Raw genomic sequence first — 18,596 nt, forward strand, 5'->3', positions numbered from 1 at the left:
CACCATTCGGATCCATTTGCCTGCTCTTTCGTGTAAATCAGGTAGACAAGCAACTAGTCCCTCAAGATCTTGAGTAGCCCATGGCACATATTGCGCTTGTGTCCCTTTTATCAAAATAGGGCACTGTTTACCTTCCTCAATTGTATGTACTTCCTGTTGTTCCTCTCTGGGGGGAACTTATGCCTGCAGTTTTTCTAAGTCTTCCCCCTTCGCCTTCTTCTTCGATCTGTTAGTCCTGAAGGTAGAGTTTGCCTCTTACGTACTTTAGCTCTCCGCTCGGAGGGTTTCGTGAGACAGCTCCTGATGTTTCTTTATTGCTGGATGGAGGATGCTGGGTCTTGCATTGGCGTCGTTCCTCGTTTTCAATTACGGAGTTGTGGTCTTCGTCTTCACTTCCTCTTTCGGTACTGGAGTCTGAAAGATCTTCTAGAGCATTAGCAGAGGTTGCATGTATGGATCTTAACATTTCTGCTGTAGCATCATAAGTCCCTCAACGTTGTGTTGTTATTCCTTTTAATGCTTCTTACACGTCCTCTTAAGGATCAGGACATTGGGTAACTCGGTCTCCATCGTCTAACTGATCCTCCCTACACACTGGGGATTTTAGCCCTTTCTTCCTGTTTTTGAGGGGATTTCTCTCTTAAGACTGCCATCTCTATCTGGATCTATATCTATCATCCCTTCTATTGAAACCTCTCCTGAAAATGCTACCACTGGCATTTGTGTTAGTCTTTGCATCTTTTCTACCTTTTGGGCTCTAGGGGGTTCATAGGGAGGTGGCTGAGTCTTTTTCTCAAATTTCTCTACACCATTTTTATCATCATTATTTAACACTGCTCTGATTTTTCTCATATTTTTCACCTTTGACCTCCTGTTCTACTTTTCTTTTTGATTCTCTTCTTGGCTTTGTCTCTTGGTTTATAATTTTTTATCAGTCCCTCCATTTCCTCACACACCGTCACATCAAAGGTACCACTTTCAGGCCACAATGTTCTTAGTTTTTTAGTCCGTGCAGCCCATTTTTTAGATATTCTTTCTATAGTCTCTTTACATACTGGGTATCTGGACCCCAACTAATCTACTGGAGTGGATGCCAGTTCTTTAAGTAGTGTTTCTCAACACTAAAAGCACAGAGATTTTAAAATATCTAATTTTTATTACATCATTCTTTTTATTAATAGGATGCAAACCAAGCTCTTGAGTTTTCTGGGGCTATTTTCGACAATCAAAAAGTCTTATTCATAGAGCTTAAAAGTGAATCTATGGTCTTATGAATCAATAATGGGGCAAAGGCTTCAAAATCATTGGCCTCATAATATATTTTTCTATCTCTAACAATGAATTGAGAAATCTGGGAGTCTCAGATTCAGTAATTCAATTAAAATTTTTTATTAAAAGCAAACTCAAACGTAAAAGTAAATAACTCATTAATTGGATAATTCAACAAATCTGAAAGTAAAGCAAAATAAAAAGGGATCTTAAATTTAAAAATCAATAACTCATTAATTAAATAATTCACTAATCTGAAATAAAAAAAAATAAAAAAAAGAGAACTCAAACTTAAAAGTCAATAACTCAATAATTAAAATGGTAGCTTATTGCCAAAGATCTAAAAACTAAAAGTTGCTATGGGGCAAGGGTGATTCTCAACACATGAAGGTGGAAAATTATTCCTTAAAAGACAAATGAAATAAAAACCTTAAAACAAAAATAAGTTTAACCTATTCCACGTCAGGGCCTTTTTAAACAAATACCCACACACGTTAACGCACTACAGGAACTAAAATGTCTGTAACTCATAAATTCTTTGAAATAAAGACCTACAGGTGGTCTTGTTAAAAAAAAGGAAAATTATCAGATTGGTCCTAAAAAACCCTAACCCTAATCCCACAAATGTTTCTCATAAAAATGTAAAAATAAATAAATATAAAACAAAAACATGAACCTTTTTTACTTTTATAACTCAAAGTCCCAAAGGTCAACAAGTGTTTTATCAAGTTTGGTCATGATACATACAATTTTGAGGGGTCTGGTAAGTTTCCTTTTAGCCGCCATACCACCAAAATCCTTTGGGGGGGGGCATAGACCTAAAACTATAGGTTGATCAAAAAAGACATTGAGATGCTTTATTACTCTTTCAATTAACAATTAACAGATGTAATTAAAACCTACAAAGCACAGAAAAAACATAAAAACCATAAATTTGTATGAAGCTTTTCTTTTGATGCACACTAAACGTCATATGACGTTCATTATGTTATCTCTCTCTCTCTCTCTCTCTCTCTCTCTCTCTCTCTCTCTCTCTCTCTCTCTCTCTCTCTCTCTCTCTCTCTCTCTTTCCTATCAAGGGCCATTTACATTTTTACAACATCCCTTAAGGGCCTTCTTCCCTCAGATTGTAAAACCGTGCAAGCATATCTGCACGACTCAGCCATCGCACCTCACAATGGTAAACCGGATCTCCGTACTCAGACTCAAGACCACTCAGTAACTCTTTAAACTACCAGCTGTTTAGCCCTCTGCTTTTGATGAAATGTATGGTGGAAACGACTGTTGTCATTACACTTTGGAGCTTCAGGGAATGTGCACACGGACTCTCTTGATGTATGATACAGTGACATACAACTAAATCACTTGGATCGAGACAGAGACGACTCTTTGCTTTTTTGATCAATGCAGTTAATCCCTTTTGCGGGCCAAGCATGGCAGGAGCTCCATCTGTGGCAAGGCCACTTAACTTTCAAATGGTAGTTCAAATTTGTTCATTGCCAAAACAAACAAATCCTCACCTTTTGTAATGCCATGCTTGGCTTGCAAAGACAGCAATTCCTCGGTCGTTTCAAACTCCGCAGTAATCCCATGCATAAATATGGCTAATTGGGCAGTATTTGTTATGTCTGTTGTTTTGTCGCAGGCCAGTGAGTAAAACTCAAGTCTTTTGGCGGTGTCCTTCAGTGTTGTCTCGATGTCTTGTGACATATCCGTAATTCGTTCTGCGTCGGTTCTTCGAGATAAACTGGTACTTTGGAAGAGTTTTACTTTGTCTGGTGCTAGCAGCTCCGCAGCGGCAACAAGGCACTCTTTCACAAACTCTCCTTCTGAATGTGGTTCAAAGCTAAGGGAATTCAAAATTCTTCATAAAATGTATGCCTGCAAGTTATTTTTGTCTAAATTCATGAATATTCAAACAGAATGTTCTCTATGTGGTAATGAAGATAAATCAATGATCCGTTTGTTCTTCAGATATAAAATTACAAGATCATTTTGGTTTTGGTTTCACTTTTGATTTTTAAATCTTTCAATAAGTTGATTGACGTCAAGGAAGAAATGGTCCTATGTTTATACTCAGACACTGGCTCTATTGAAATGGACAATGCTATTAAAATGTGGTGCATGCTTGGGAAAAATTACATACATAAATGTAAAGTTAAATGCTTTATCCCTAATATTATTATTTTTTGTATTGAACTAAAATGTTTTAAAGAAAACCTTTGTAAAATGAATAAAAACAAGAAAGGAGTTAAATCTCTCAAAATATTGAATTTATTCACCAAGGAACAGAAACCCACTATCTGATTAAAAGCAAAGCTGGTTTGGTTATAATCCTCTTTTTTGTTTTTCATGTTTTTATTAAATTTTTGTATTATTTATTTTATTTGGGTTTTATGTTATATTGAAATGTCTTGATGATAATTTAACTTTACGCTGGACAGTTTTAACGTGAATGTAATATAATATACTAAAAGGTGTTATTCTTTGTAATATATTACTGTTTTTGCATACATTACGTGTATTATGTGAGAAGCAACAAAAAAAAGGGAAAAAATACGTTTGTTCCTGAAACTGCAGCATCCAGTCCGGTAGGTGGCGCAAACATCATTGGTGCGCTCTGGCAGTGCAGCCCATTAGCGCGCGCTTCCGCCTGGAGCCTGTAGTTGAATTACTGCGGCTGTTGCTTCTGAGGAGAAACTCAAACCGTTTGGTTGTTACTGTGGATTATGCGCTCGGCTTTTATATCATATTCAAGACTCGATGTGCTGCTCTGGTGAGTAAATGATGTCTGACAAACACTTCTGAGTTTCTAACGAATTGACTTCGGTTTCATTTCGTACGTCAGTGTAATCGGACAGACGTGCAAATCAAGTGACGCGGACACGTTTCGGGAAACCTAAAAGATTCCTGTTTACGCTGTTTACAGTGAGAAATAATACATATATAACAGACGACTGCTATTGAAATAGCATCCCGTTTAACTCGCGTGCTGTTGAATCTCCTCTCCTACAATGTCAGTAACGTCTCCAGTCTTGTTGTTATACTATAAAGCTTGGTTTATATATAGAAAATATGTTATTTTAGTAATCTATTAAAAACAATAACTTTATATGAATTGTACAAGTATTGCTAGGTCTGCTGTCTTGCCATTGGCTGTTGTTTTGCATAATTAATTCACGTACGTCTTTGCAGGGCTTTTGTGCTGTTTTGTGGATGTTTTTATTTGTCGTTTAGAAATAGAATCACGTGTCAAGTTCCCTTTTTTGCTAATGTGTATAATACGTCATTCTGTCATGAAGTTCATGTTATTTATATGTAGTCGCCGTTGATGAGACTGTGGGTTCTTCCCGTCAGATTGCTGACGTTGGCCGGTGATCTTCGGAGGGCTTCGGGTGAAGCTCTCTCGGGTGCTGATCGTTTGTCCGCTGAATGCGCTGCTCAAAGCATAAAGCTTCAGAGGACAGACGATCAGCCTCCTAATAGACTATAAAGGGGGACAATCTTGCGTAGTCCTCCCGGCGTTGAGCGCGCCCATCTCGGATCACCCCTCGGGTTCACTCCCGTGTTCGAGATGTATCGCGTCTCACACTGTTAACTCTGTGAAAGACAGAAACACACTGACACAACTCTTGACATCTGAAGGGTCTTTGCTTCATGAGTGTTTGCATATCGATGTGTGAAGCTTCTGTGACGACATTAAGCCAAGAACAGCAAGGTAATCGACATGACGTGTGCGCGTGCACGATCACTGGTTTATTACAGATGCGCGCGAACCTGACCCCTAGTGAACTTCCGGTTTGTGTTTGACTTGTGACTGTCTAATCATTTCACTATTTACATTCAGATTAACATTATTATTGGATTGAATAAACGATTTGTTGAATGTGTCCTGCAGTTTGGTCGCATTCAAAGACTTTTATTACTTTTGGGAACAGTGGTTTAAAGTTACATTCAGACAACAGACATCCATACGTCATTGCTTTTAATACACCACGTCGAGAAAAGCTACTTGAATATCGGCATGACCAATATCATTCTGTACAACAGTTCCTTCTGGTTCTGGTGTTTTCTTTACAGGGATTTAACTGAAATAATTCACACAGTTCTTTTACATTGAGACAGCGTTCATGTCACTGAGCCTACAATCCAACACTTGAAAGAAAAGGCTGGCCTTTAGTATACAAACACAGAGCCTGAAAGGGTCAAGAACCGAACTTAACAAAATATCACTTTGGCATCAGTTTTACAGAGAAAGCTGCTCATGAATTTCCCGTTTGCTTGATCAAATAACAGTGAACTCGCAGTTGTCTGGATTTGTGTGGTTGCGGTAACATAAATCTTTGTTTGTCAATCATGCTCGTATATCCTTTTAAAGTGGTTTTTGTTGAGTTTTTATTCCATGATAGTGTTTATTCCAAAGATGATAATAAAGGTGTGGAGTGAAATGAGAATAAGAAAGGGTTTCGATCTTTGGGCGCAAACATTCCCATTAACGTGAGCTGATAATAACAGTCAAGGTTTTACTCCATTAAACCGTAACATCGAGAGAAACATGTCTCAGGGATCTTCAGTGTGATTGTCACTCTTTGTTTATCCCTTTGCAGCAGTCTGCCAGTTTCAGGCTGGGGCAGAGAGGACGATGACCTCCGAATACAGTAAGAGAAAACTGTACAACCATACGTGTGATGTTCTCTGGAGTGACAGCAGTGATCATGAAAACATTTCACATCGATTTCTGTAAGTATGTCAAATAGAGATACGCTGTTATTTTGACTTGGACCTTCAGAGATTTGTGTCACGTTACCGCCATACCACAACATTTGATACTTTTCCTGTTGGTCAGTTAAAAGAAGCTTGTTTTCAGGATACAGCTACAGAGGATGACAATAGTGTGGTCGCCCGCCGATGTGGCACGTTACACCACGGACAGCAGGAATCAACTGTTACGGCGGACTCTTCAAACGTGAAAGGACGGTGGTTTCAAATCCTGTTCCTACAACATTCTGTCCGTCAACAGAGAACTTCTCTACATCAACATCACCGCAGACGTCGGCCAGCCAGAGCATTTGCTCCATTAGCCGTGTGTGATAGTCCAGAGACAGTTTGTATTAAAACACATGAAGGGTTGCCTTTCAGATTCTGCGCTACTGTGGCCTGCACCTGATTTTAAAAGCTCTCTGAAGTTCAGTCACAGGTGCAGGTATTGTGTATTCATCTAAGAATGTTATTAAACCTCTTCAGATTTGGAAACTATAAAGGCGATTATTTGAATGTGACCTGCGGTTTGCTCAACCGGTCTGAATTCAGCTCCGTTTGTTTAAGGTCTGGTATAGGCTCGGGCCGGATGCTCCAGTTGTGTGTAAACTTTGACTTGTGAGAATTAAGTTACAATATGTGTTTTATTTCACTATGTGTTGTTGTTTACTGTGTATTGCACTTCTGATGGAACACGTATATTTCTATGAGATTCAAAAACTATCCTGGTGATAACCAGATGAAGCCAGATTGGTTATGAAAACTCAGTGAATCCTGATTGGCTGGAACAAAGGTTGGAGTCAGATTCTGTGATGATAGATGAACTTTGAGCATCTCACTTTGTTGGCTCGAGCGAATAAAGTTTGACCATTTGACACCAGGAAGAATTGTCTCCAAGATTTTTCTTTGGCATTGAAAAGACCATTTCTTCCAAAACACGTCATTGTATAACACCCTCTCTTAAGATTGTCTTTCTTTCTTTAAGGCAGACCACACAAGATAAACCTTGAGCACATTAATATTGCCGAGCTTTCCTTTCCTAAGTAAATTCTCTTTGGGTGACAAAAAAAGTAAGGCCAGTCATTTGGAGAGTGAATGCCACTATTATTTTCCCAATTTTTTTATTTGTAATTAAATAATGCCCTTAACAAGATATTAAACATAACAAATGTTTACATCAAATCCACAGCACAGAACAACTGCATGTTCAAAAGTTAATATACACGTGATTCGGCATCACTTTGTGTGTCTTTTGCAAGTGTCTAGGAGTTTGTCTTCAGTGTGAAGAGATGAATCTTAACATCACACAGTCAGTGGTGAACAAGGGTTGAATATGCAGATGTTGTAAAGGATCAGTGGACAGTTTATTGCTCCGGTCGAGCCAATGCATCCAGTGCAGCGGTATATTTATTTAAAAAATTAAAAACAACAAAACACTCTCTTCCCCACTTCCTGTTTCAGGAGGCAAAAATTGATTCAAACATTTCCTTTAGCTCATGGTTGAACATTGCATAGCAGTGCAATACTGTCACAGACACCCTGGACCTTTTTGTAACAACCGACTGCATGAAGTCTGAATACCTTTACATAATAAAGGTAAACATGGAATTTATTTGTATTGTCTCTCTCGCTGTTAAAAGTGTGAACATCGTTTATTAGATAAAACTTTGTTAAAAAGTATATTTGTATAAGGAAAATATTGACAACCTGGAACTTAAAATAAGGGGAAAACTTGCCTGCTATAGTCACCAATGTAATGCATTTTTTCCATAATGTAGAACTTCACAAGTAGGGTTTCTCATATTAAAGATATAAAGAATATTGTCTTTAGTTCACAACACACAAACCAGTATATAGATTACAAGATTATATCATAACAAGGTTGACAAATAACAGCAAAAATACTTTAAAGAGCAACCCAGAAGCTGGAAAAGTGTAAAGTAAATGATAACAGTCTGGTCTTGACTTCACTGATTTATTTCTTTAACATAAACTGTGGAAAGCGGAAGACCAATCACAATCCGGTTTACAGAGACGTGCAAGTAAAAGACCAATCAGACGTTAGTAAACTACATTACAGTCACTTCATTTCTGCCGCTTGGCAATGTATGCCTACGGTGTTACTGTCGTGTGATTTATATCTGCACATAATACTACACACAGAATATTGTCATTTTTAATAAACACAACCACTTCCACCCCAAAACCTACAAGTATTGAAAGATATGCCGCTGGAGACTTCCCATTGGCTGAGGGTTTGCATAGTTAATGAGGTAGGTCTGTGTATGGCTTATATGCTGTTTTGAGGATGTTTTTGACGGTCTTTTATATCTAAAGTTGTGTTTCTATGTCCGTTTTGTGTCATGTGTTATCCTGAGAAGTGATTCGTAGGTCGGATTGAGCATTATTAAGGAATCGCGTTTTCTTAAGATACATACCGTTGTGGAAACCGCTGTTTCTGTGAGTCAATTTAAAAGAAGTAACGTTGATCATGTTCGGTGAGCGCGTGCAGGATTTCTACTTTAGACCGCGGATAACGACACAGAGCAAATGTAAGTTATTGTTTCTAATAATACATATTTTAATGCTGATAACATGCTGCGCTGCATCCATATGTTGACATTTGTTTATATTGTTGTGTAAGTATGATGACGTGTCACACAATAGTCCTACATTACGAGCAAAACATTATCACTGTTTAAAAAATAACAGATCTTTATTACGAAATAAGTTTAAGCAAATGAATTGTAAATCGTCTGAAGGATGTAAGTGATCTTGTTTAAATGCGCAGTTATTGAAAGATATCCGACTCTTGTCTCCTTAAACGGACTTTTTCATGCTGCTAGTGAATGTTTGAGCAGTTTAATCACGTGATCAATAACTTCAACATTTGTCTCTTAGTTTTCATGAGCGTTTCCATAAACGGACGATTAATGTTCTGACTTTAAAGCTTCACATGTTTTACAGGTTTAAAGGTTCTGGTTCTCCACCTCTTTCTTCTCAACGTGCATGGTTGGAGGTCTATAGGGCGGTAACCAAGATGGAGTGTCTTATGATGCCCGAAAAAACGAACGAAAGTGGCGAAGTAGACGAAGTCTGGCCTGGACTTTACATCGGTGACATGTAAGCTGAATTCTTGTTATTATGGGACTAATGTACGGACCAGAAAAGTTAAACATGAGAGTAAAAATGCATCAAAGAGTTTAACTGCATCTCATTGAAAACTAGAAATATACGATACAAATTCTGTCATCATTACTTCACCCTCATGTCATAAATGTCTTTTTCTTTTGTTTAAAACAAAGAAATGTATTATCTCTCTATTTACATTTACAATGGCAGCACATATTTTAAGGTTCAGTTTTTGACAACTTCAGTTGCTCACAGGACTTTAGGACTCTGTGTGTAGCTCACATCCACTTTAAAACACATTTCTTCATGAAGCAGAAAATCTTCAGTTTTATTGCTTGCATTTGCTTACTACTGCAATAATAACTCACTGTTGCATTTCATCCTTTTAGGAAAGCGGCTCAAAAATATGAAGAACTGCAAAGGGAACATTTCACTCATGTCCTGAACTGTACTACTGACAGTTTTGAACACTTTAAGCTGTACAAAGATAGGGGCATGACATACATGGGTATTAGAACACTGGATTCATGCTCATTCGACATAAGTGCATTCTTTGATGCTGCGGCAGAGTTTATTCATTCAGCACTCGAAGAAGAAGGTAAGCTGTTTTCATTCATAGACCTCCGTACTATTGTTAAAGATTTGTGTTCTTGCAAAGTGTATTTCCAACTAGAATTAAACACATCTGAACCAGCCGATTTCTTATTGATATTCTTTTGTCTTCAGGAAAAGTCCTGGTTCACTGTCATGCTGGAGTGAGTCGTGCACCAACAATAGTTCTGGCTTATCTCATGCTGAAACACAACTTGCACCTGGTGGAAGCCATCAACACAGTGAAGAAAAAAAGAGGCATCTTTCCTAACCGAGGCTTCCTCGAACAACTGATCTACCTTCAGAAGGAATTGCATGGCCAGATATAATGGTACACGTATTAGTCTCAAGCCGTCATAGTACAGACAACACCTTGATGCCTGTACCGTGATGGTTCCATTTTTAAATGTTATGAAATGTCTTGTGCCTGTCACAGTCATCAGTTAGCATCCAAAAAATATATATGAATATATGGTAATATAGTTTTAGCATAATTATAGCATGTTTTAACTTAATGCTAGTGATTTAGCTGGTTCTAGGCTTAGTTAGTCTATAGATGGTTTTAAAGCAACAACATAAAACAATTGAGTGCCTGTAGAATATTTCTGATAGTATTGAAAAGAAACAGAGAAGAACATGTTAACATGTTAACTTGCCTCTCCAAAATTTGCAGCTCGTTTCTGTGTTTGTTTGTGTTTCGAGTATCTGCAGCTCGTTTCTGTGTTTGTTTGTGTTTCGAGTATCTGCAGCTCGTTTCTGTGTTTGTTTGTGTTTCGAGTATCTGCAGCTCGTTTCTGTGTTTGTTTGTGTTGCGAGTATCTGCAGCTCGTTTCTGTGTTTTTTTGTGTTGCGAGTATCTGCAGCTCGTTTCTGTGTTTGTTTGTGTTGCGAGTATCTGCAGCGCGTTTCTGTGTTTGTTTGTGTTGCGAGTATCTGCAGCTCGTTTTTGTGTTTGTTTGTGTTGCGAGTATCTGCAGCTCGTTTCTGTGTTTTTTTGTGTTGCGAGTATCTGCAGCTCGTTTCTGTGTTTGTTTGTGTTGCGAGTATCTGCAGCTCGTTTCTGTGTTTGTTTGTGTTGCGAGTATTTGCAGCGCGTTTCTGTGTTTGTTTGTGTTGCGAGTATCTGCAGCTCGTTTCTGTGTTTGTTTGTGTTGCGAGTATCTGCAGCTCGTTTCTGTGTTTGTTTGTGTTGCGAGTATCTGCAGCTCGTTTCTGTGTTTGTTTGTGTTGCGAGTATCTGCAGCTCGTTTCTGTGTTTGTTTGTGTTGCGAGTATCTGCAGCTCGTTTCTGTGTTTGTTTGTGTTGCGAGTATCTGCAGCTCGTTTCTGTGTTTGTTTGTGTTGCGAGTATCTGCAGCTCGTTTCTGTGTTTGTTTGTGTTGCGAGTATCTGCAGCTCGTTTCTGTGTTTGTTTGTGTTTTGCGAGTATCTGCAGCTCGTTTCTGTGTTTGTTTGTGTTGCGAGTATCTGCAGCTCGTTTCTGTGTTTGTTTGTGTTTTGCGAGTATCTGCAGCTCGTTTCTGTGTTTGTTTGTGTTGCGAGTATCTGCAGCTCGTTTCTGTGTTTGTTTGTGTTGCGAGTATCTGCAGCTCGTTTCTGTGTTTGTTTGTGTTGCGAGTATTTGCAGCTCGTTTCTGTGTTTGTTTGTGTTGCGAGTATCTGCAGCTCGTTTCTGTGTTTGTTTGTGTTGCGAGTATCTGCAGCTCGTTTCTGTGTTTGTTTGTGTTGCGAGTATCTGCAGCTCGTTTCTGTGTTTGTTTGTGTTGCGAGTATCTGCAGCTCGTTTCTGTGTTTGTTTGTGTTGCGAGTATCTGCAGCTCGTTTCTGTGTTTGTTTGTGTTGATAGTATCTGCAGCTCGTTTCTGTGTTTGTTTGTGTTGCGAGTATCTGCAGCTCGTTTCTGTGTTTGTTTGTGTTGCGAGTATCTGCAGCTCGTTTCTGTGTTTGTTTGTGTTTTGCGAGTATCTGCAGCTCGTTTCTGTGTTTGTTTGTGTTGCGAGTATCTGCAGCTCGTTTCTGTGTTTGTTTGTGTTGCGAGTATCTGCAGCTCGTTTCTGTGTTTGTTTGTGTTGCGAGTATCTGCAGCTCGTTTCTGTGTTTGTTTGTGTTGCGAGTATTTGCAGCGCGTTTCTGTGTTTGTTTGTGTTGCGAGTATCTGCAGCTCGTTTCTGTGTTTGTTTGTGTTGCGAGTATCTGCAGCTCGTTTCTGTGTTTGTTTGTGTTGCGAGTATCTGCAGCTCGTTTCTGTGTTTGTTTGTGTTTCGAGTATCTGCAGCTCGTTTCTGTGTTTGTTTGTGTTGCGAGTATCTGCAGCTCGTTTCTGTGTTTGTTTGTGTTGCGAGTATTTGCAGCGTGTTTCTGTGTTTGTTTGTGTTGCGAGTATTTGCAGCTCGTTTCTGTGTTTGTTTGTGTTGCGAGTATTTGCAGCATGTTTCTGTGTTTGTTTGTGTTGCGAGTATTTGCAGCATGTTTCTGTGTTTGTTTGTGTTGCGAGTATCTGCAGCGCGTTTCTGTGTTTGTTTGTGTTTTGCGAGTATTTGCAGCTCGTTTCTGTGTTTGTTTGTGTTGCGAGTATTTGCAGCTCGTTTCTGTGTTTGTTTGTGTTTTGCGAGTATTTGCAGCTCGTTTCTGTGTTTGTTTGTGTTGCGAGTATTTGCAGCGTGTTTCTGTGTTTGTTTGTGTTTTGCGAGTATTTGCAGCTCGTTTCTGTGTTTGTTTGTGTTGCGAGTATCTGCAGCTCGTTTCTGTGTTTGTTTGTGTTGCGAGTATCTGCAGCGCGTTTCTGTGTTTGTTTGTGTTGCGAGTGTTTGCACTGTCTCCTGTGTTTGTTTGTGTTGCGAGTATCTGCAGCTCGTTTCTGTGTTTGTTTGTGTTGCGAGTATCTGCAGCTCGTTTCTGTGTTTGTTTGTGTTGCGAGTGTTTGCACTGTCTCCTGTGTGCTCTCTTCCCCTCTCTCCTGTGTGCTCTCTCCTGTGAGGAGAGAGTGCTGGCGGCAGGAAAATTCACTTTGTGTGCCTGCGTCTCATATACAACGTTATATATAATGCTTGCAGGACAACTTGGTTGGCATTGCCTTTTCGGCATGAGAAATACACGGTGTGTGCATGTGAACTGGTTGAATTGCGTGTGTCTCATGGCTAATGCGTGAGACTTGAGAACCCTGTAAGCAAAAGAAAACAAAGAACCGTTCCTTGGCTAAACAGGTCTCACCAATATTTTGAATTTACACTGCGATACCTAACTCATCCTTTAGATGTCAATGTCCCATACGTTTTCTTTAAATGCGACAGTTACACGACCCATTCAACAATTTGTTTACATTAAAATAATTCTATAAAACGATATAAATATAAGTAAAATAAAATATAAATAGTTATATAACTAACCACCAGTCAGACCAGTCAATAAACCAGTCAATTTACAATGCCCTCAATTTGGTTGTGACTTATTTTGTATCCTGAATTGTTGTAGTGTTTTATGATTTGCTATTTTGTTTTTAGATCTGTTATTGTGTTTTCTGATTTGTCATTTTGGGATTTTTATTTTGCTTTTAGATTTGTTTTTAGTTTTGCAATTTGTTGTTTCGTATCGCACTTTCCGGCCACCGTAGTTTTAAGATAAATTACCCTTTTCACAGTTTTGAGTACACCCCATTAAGATTGTACTGTTCAGGAATACACTTTGTTAAAAGCAGCTAAATCGTCTTTGTTATTATTAGACCCTATCCCCACTAACCTACTAAAAGAGTCTTTACCTTCATATTCTCCCTGATTATTAACACTGTATGATGTTACCTGCACAATCAATGACATTTTTAAGTTTTGCAACTGTATCAAGCACAGAAATCCTACGTCACATGGCCAACTCACTTTTAATATGTTAAAAGACAGTACGTTCAATAGTTTTAAGAAGTCAGAATGCATGACATAGCATAATAACTCAATTTTTTAAGGGAGAAGGTAATTTTTTTTTAATTAAAACCAAGAATTAATCTTGATTGATCACTTTTAATCACACAAAATAAGAAAGTACATTTTAGAAGATATAGCGCCTTGGTAAGTAACATTTTTGTTACAGTAGCATACACATCCGATCAGCAGACACCTCAACATATGATGCTCATTCTGAAATCTGAATACAGATAAATACATCATTACAACAGTATCCATCCACATTTACCTTAAAGATTTCTATACATCATCATTCATTCTGCCTAAAATAAACAAACACTGCACAAATAACATCCAAAGTTCCAACATCAAGTCTCAGGCGTTGCAGAGTGTTTACTGTTTTCAAACTAAGGATGTGTATGGACGCTTTCTTGTGTGAATTCTCCCGTGCAAGCCAAGGCTTGATTTCTGTGCGAATGTCTTTCCACACTTAAGATGTGTGTGTGAGTTGTTCTGTGAATCTCAAGATTTCTTTTACGCACAAAACTCTTTTCGCACTGTATACACGTGTATGGGTGTTCTCCAGTGTGTAACCTCACGTGCACATCGAGATGTATTTTCTGTGTGAAACTCTTTTCACAATGTGGACACGTGTATGGACGCTCTCTAGTGTGAGTTCTTATGTGTTTCACGAGAGTGCTTTTATGTACAAAACTCCTTTTACACTGGGGACATGTGTATGGCTGTTCTCCAGTGTGAATTCTCATGTGCATCTCAAGACTTCTTTTCTCGGCAAAACTCGTTCCACATTGAAGACACGTGAATGGACGCTCTCCAGTGTGAACTCTCACGTGCCTTTCAAGATTGTGTTTCTTTGGGAAAATCCTTTCACACTGAGGGCAGGTGTAACATTTCGCTTTTCTTTGACTTCTTTTTGGAGTCTTTTTCATCTCTGTGCTACTAGGTGTTTCTTTCATTTTGTTTGTAATTATGAGGTTTCTGGTACTGATTCTAATCCTTTGCATATTTCATCGCCTTCATCTTTCGCGAAAATATCTGAAATGAGAAAAATGTATAACCAAATTAACAAAACATTTAATTAAGGATACACGTGTCACTAGCTAGTAGCTAAGCACATCATAGTCTCATGAATGGGTGGCTGCATGTCAGAAATACTGCAATACACAGAACACAAGGCAAACAATATAGATTGCTCACAAATATCCCAAAGCTGTATAATTGTATTTGGTCTGTTGAACACAAAAGAAAATATTTTGTAGAATGTGGAAACCAAACAGTTCTGGGTCGCCATTGACCAACATAGTAGTTGTTCACTAAGGCCGTAGTAATTCAGCAGAACAGAGAAATGTGTTTATTACAATTTATTTACATGAAACAGGAGGAAAGAACAGTTAGATTATGACCCTCTGATGACATTTGCATCAACATTAAGTACATATAACAGCAACGCGATGTAAAACTTAAAAAATATTATTAACTGAGCTAAACGTCCACTTTAAAGAATAAAACAATAAGTTGACAAAAGTGCTTGGATTGTTGAAAATATGCGGGAGGAAAGAAATCTGTTTGGTTAAGTAGCGGAAACGGCACGTGATTGTTATGCTTTTCGTCTTCCGTCAGCTCGCGTTCTGATTGGGTGTCGATTCGTGTCACGTGATTCATTGGGGCTCCGCTACACAACAGTATTTCTGATCGTTAATATTCAATATGTTTGATCGGTGAAAACATCACGTGTAACAAACCTCACACCACAGAGAAAACGTGTTAACCAAAAAAAGTTATATTTTGGTTTCATCTGACCATGTGACATTCTCCCGATCCTCTTCTGGATCATCCAAATGCTCTCTAGCAAACTTCAGACAGGCCCGGACATGTACTGGCTTAAGCAAGGGGACACATTTGGCACTGCAGGATTTGAGTCCCTGGCGGAAAAGTGTGTTACTGATGGTAGCCTTTATTACTTTGGTCCCAGGTCTCTGCAGGTCATTCACTAGGTCCCCCGTGTGGTTCTAGGACTTTTGCTCACCGTTCTTGTGATCATTTTGACCCCACAGGGTGAGTTCTTGAGTGGAGCTCCAGATCGAGGGAGATTATCAGGGTAGTTTGGAGTCTGACTGTTTGAGGTTGTGGACAGATGTCTTTTATACTGATAACGAGTTCAAACAGGTGCCATTAATACAGGTAACAATGGAGGACAGAGGAGCCTCTTAAAGAAGAAGTTACAGGTCTGTGAGAGCCAGAAATCTTGCTCTTTTGTAGGTGACCAAATACTTCTGTTCCATCATAATTTGCAAATAAATTCTTTAAAAATCACACAATGTGATTTTCTGGATATCTTTCTCTCATTCTGTCTCTCATTGAAGTGTACCTAAGAAGAAAATTACAGCCCTCTCTCATCTTTTTAATTGGGAGAACTTGTACAATTGGTGGCCGATTATTTTGCCCCACTGTATATGAGATTTGCTTTTATCCATATTGTTATCATCGTAACTATTTTGTGTTAGGTGAAATTGCTTTATAATAGTCTAAATTAATAACTGTTCTTATCATAATTAAGGCAATTACTTGTATCAGTTGTTTAACTCATTTTATTTTTGGTATGTCTATCAGACATCACATTCTTAATTTGAACTCATAAAAAAATCCATCGTAAATATATCACTATAGAAACGATAGTTCTTAATATTTGCACCATCATTTAGGCCTGTTTTAAGCCCAATTTCTTTCAATCCAATTCCTCTTTTTAAGGCGCACATTTTATTACATAAAAGTAATTATTGTGATATGTTATAAATATAACACCATGACATTGGTGATAAATACATTTTCTGAGCATATTTATTTAAGGTTTTAACTGCAAATCTCACATACTTGCGTGTGACATTTATTTTACAAATCTGCATGGATGCTATCAAACTACAGGCTCATTCATGATCTGTCAGTTTATTTCACCATATGTGTTGTGCATATCACACTGCATTATTGTATTTTTTTATAATTTAAATAAAAATATATTATTTAATTTGGTTTAAGAAAATAAACAGCAAATAACTCGGTGCATACGCATTTGTGTAACCATAAACTGTATACGTTTCATGTGTAAGTGATCTGGTTTAAATGCTCAAGCCATAGTTAGTTATTGTATGATAGCCAACTCCCTTGGCTTAAAATAACCTCGTCCTGTGTTGGCATCCATAACATGACTTTCCCTCATGCAGACTATGAATGCTATAAATTTACATCTTAACTCAATGTCAAGTTAATGTTATCGGTACTTCGTCAGGCGGATCACAACATTGTTGTCGTGCCCGTAACTTTAATCAACTGCGCATTTCCATCAACGGACATTGAATGAATGTGCGGACATTCAGAGCTTAAAATGTCTTCCAGGTCGAAATATTCCGAGTGGCGAGGCGGCAGCTCACGTTCAGCTCAACCTGAAGTCGACTTCACGTCTCCCGGTTTGGCGGTGATGGAGGTTGAGCGTCTTTTCTTCTCGGGGAAAGCGATCAACAGTGCCGCAGATGAAGTCTGGCCCAAACTTTACATCGGCGACATGTAAGCAGCCTACATGAACCTGTTTAACAGTTTATTTACCTGCATCCTATTAATTATGAAAGAAAATAAATTAAAGAGTATTGATATCAACCACATTTTATTATTGATCACAGAGATGTCATTATTGCTTGCAGATACTGTAAAGTTTCAAATGCAGTACATGATTTTGAACACAAGAGGGAGCTGTTTCATAACGTTGTGAGATCAGATCGTTTATTTATGGTTTCTTAGGCAATAATGATCTACACATAAGAATACTTTTGGTGAACCGAATTACAAAAAATGGTTTAACACAAAGGTCCTCAATCGTAAAGCTTGCATTTGCTCAAAAATGTAACGATAACAGAGTTTTGCATTGCCTCCATTTAGGAATATCGCTGAAAATCTTGCAGAACTGCGAAATCATCACTTCACCCATATCCTGAACTGTGCTCAAAGCTCCAGACGTGGCGGTGAGATCTATGATGGCATGGGCATCACATATCTGGGCATAGATGCACATGATACACATACGTTTGACATGAGCGCCCATTTTAAAACTGCAGCAGAGTGTATACATACAGCACTAAAGGGAGGAGGTAAGCCGTTTGCATTCATACCTGCTAAAGATTTGCGTTCCTGCAAAGTGTAATCCAGACTAGAATATATCTGAACCGGTTTTGTTCTTAGATCTTTCTCTACACACCTTTAATTTTCAACTTAGTTGAACTCTACATGAAGAACTAAACAGATTTGTCTTAGCTTGTTAAACTTCTGAACATTTAGTTCTGCGTCTTTGCATCACTGGACTATATATGCATATTTTCTTACCACAGGGAAAATCCTGGTTCACTGTCACGTTGGAGTGAGTCGATCAGCAACAATAGTTTTGGCTTATCTGATGCTCAAGCAGAACATGACACTGGTGGAATCGATCAACACTGTAAAAGAGGGAAGAGGCATCATACCTAACAGAGGCTTCCTCAGACAACTTATTGATCTTCACATCAAGTTGTATGGCTATAGAAACAAATAAGACTAAAGCCAATCACTAAACTGAAAATTAAGTTTTTGCAGTAAAGTCCAGAGCAGTTGTTTGTGGCTCATTAAGATAAAGTTGGTGTAATTATGCAAAACAGTGTGTTGTAATTTTTTGGGGTGTGAATGTATGAGCCACAGAAATAGGCTACAAAGATCTTTTTACAATGGTAACAGCACAGATATTAACATTTGGCGGTTCAAATACCCATGTGAGGTCTCTCTTCAAATCTGTAAAGCATTTGTTTTATTTTTAGTGCATTATTTTTTCATTGTCACATCCATGACATTACATATTCCTCATAAATGGACAAACGAAACTTAAAATAAAGTAGGCAAGGCAAGGCAAGGCAAGTTTAT

General features: G+C 38.3%; 1 protein-coding gene across 1 annotated transcript; it reads left to right on the forward strand.

The window, feature by feature from the left end:
• Positions 1–8,522: 8,522 nt before the first annotated feature.
• LOC306900190 (dual specificity protein phosphatase 26-like) lies at positions 8,523–18,330 on the forward strand. The gene is made up of 7 exons (XM_079466952.1): positions 8,523–8,579; positions 8,995–9,150; positions 9,549–9,757; positions 9,886–10,081; positions 17,052–17,219; positions 17,589–17,797; positions 18,035–18,330. Exons 5-7 carry the CDS (start codon positions 17,134–17,136, stop codon positions 18,232–18,234), a joined length of 495 nt encoding a protein of 164 aa, XP_079323078.1. The 5' UTR covers positions 8,523–8,579; positions 8,995–9,150; positions 9,549–9,757; positions 9,886–10,081; positions 17,052–17,133; the 3' UTR covers positions 18,235–18,330.
• Positions 18,331–18,596: the final 266 nt, after the last annotated feature.

Source organism: Barbatula barbatula (assembly GCF_947034865.1).
Source record: "Barbatula barbatula genome assembly, chromosome: 11".
NCBI classification, from domain to species: Eukaryota; Metazoa; Chordata; class Actinopteri; order Cypriniformes; family Nemacheilidae; genus Barbatula; species Barbatula barbatula.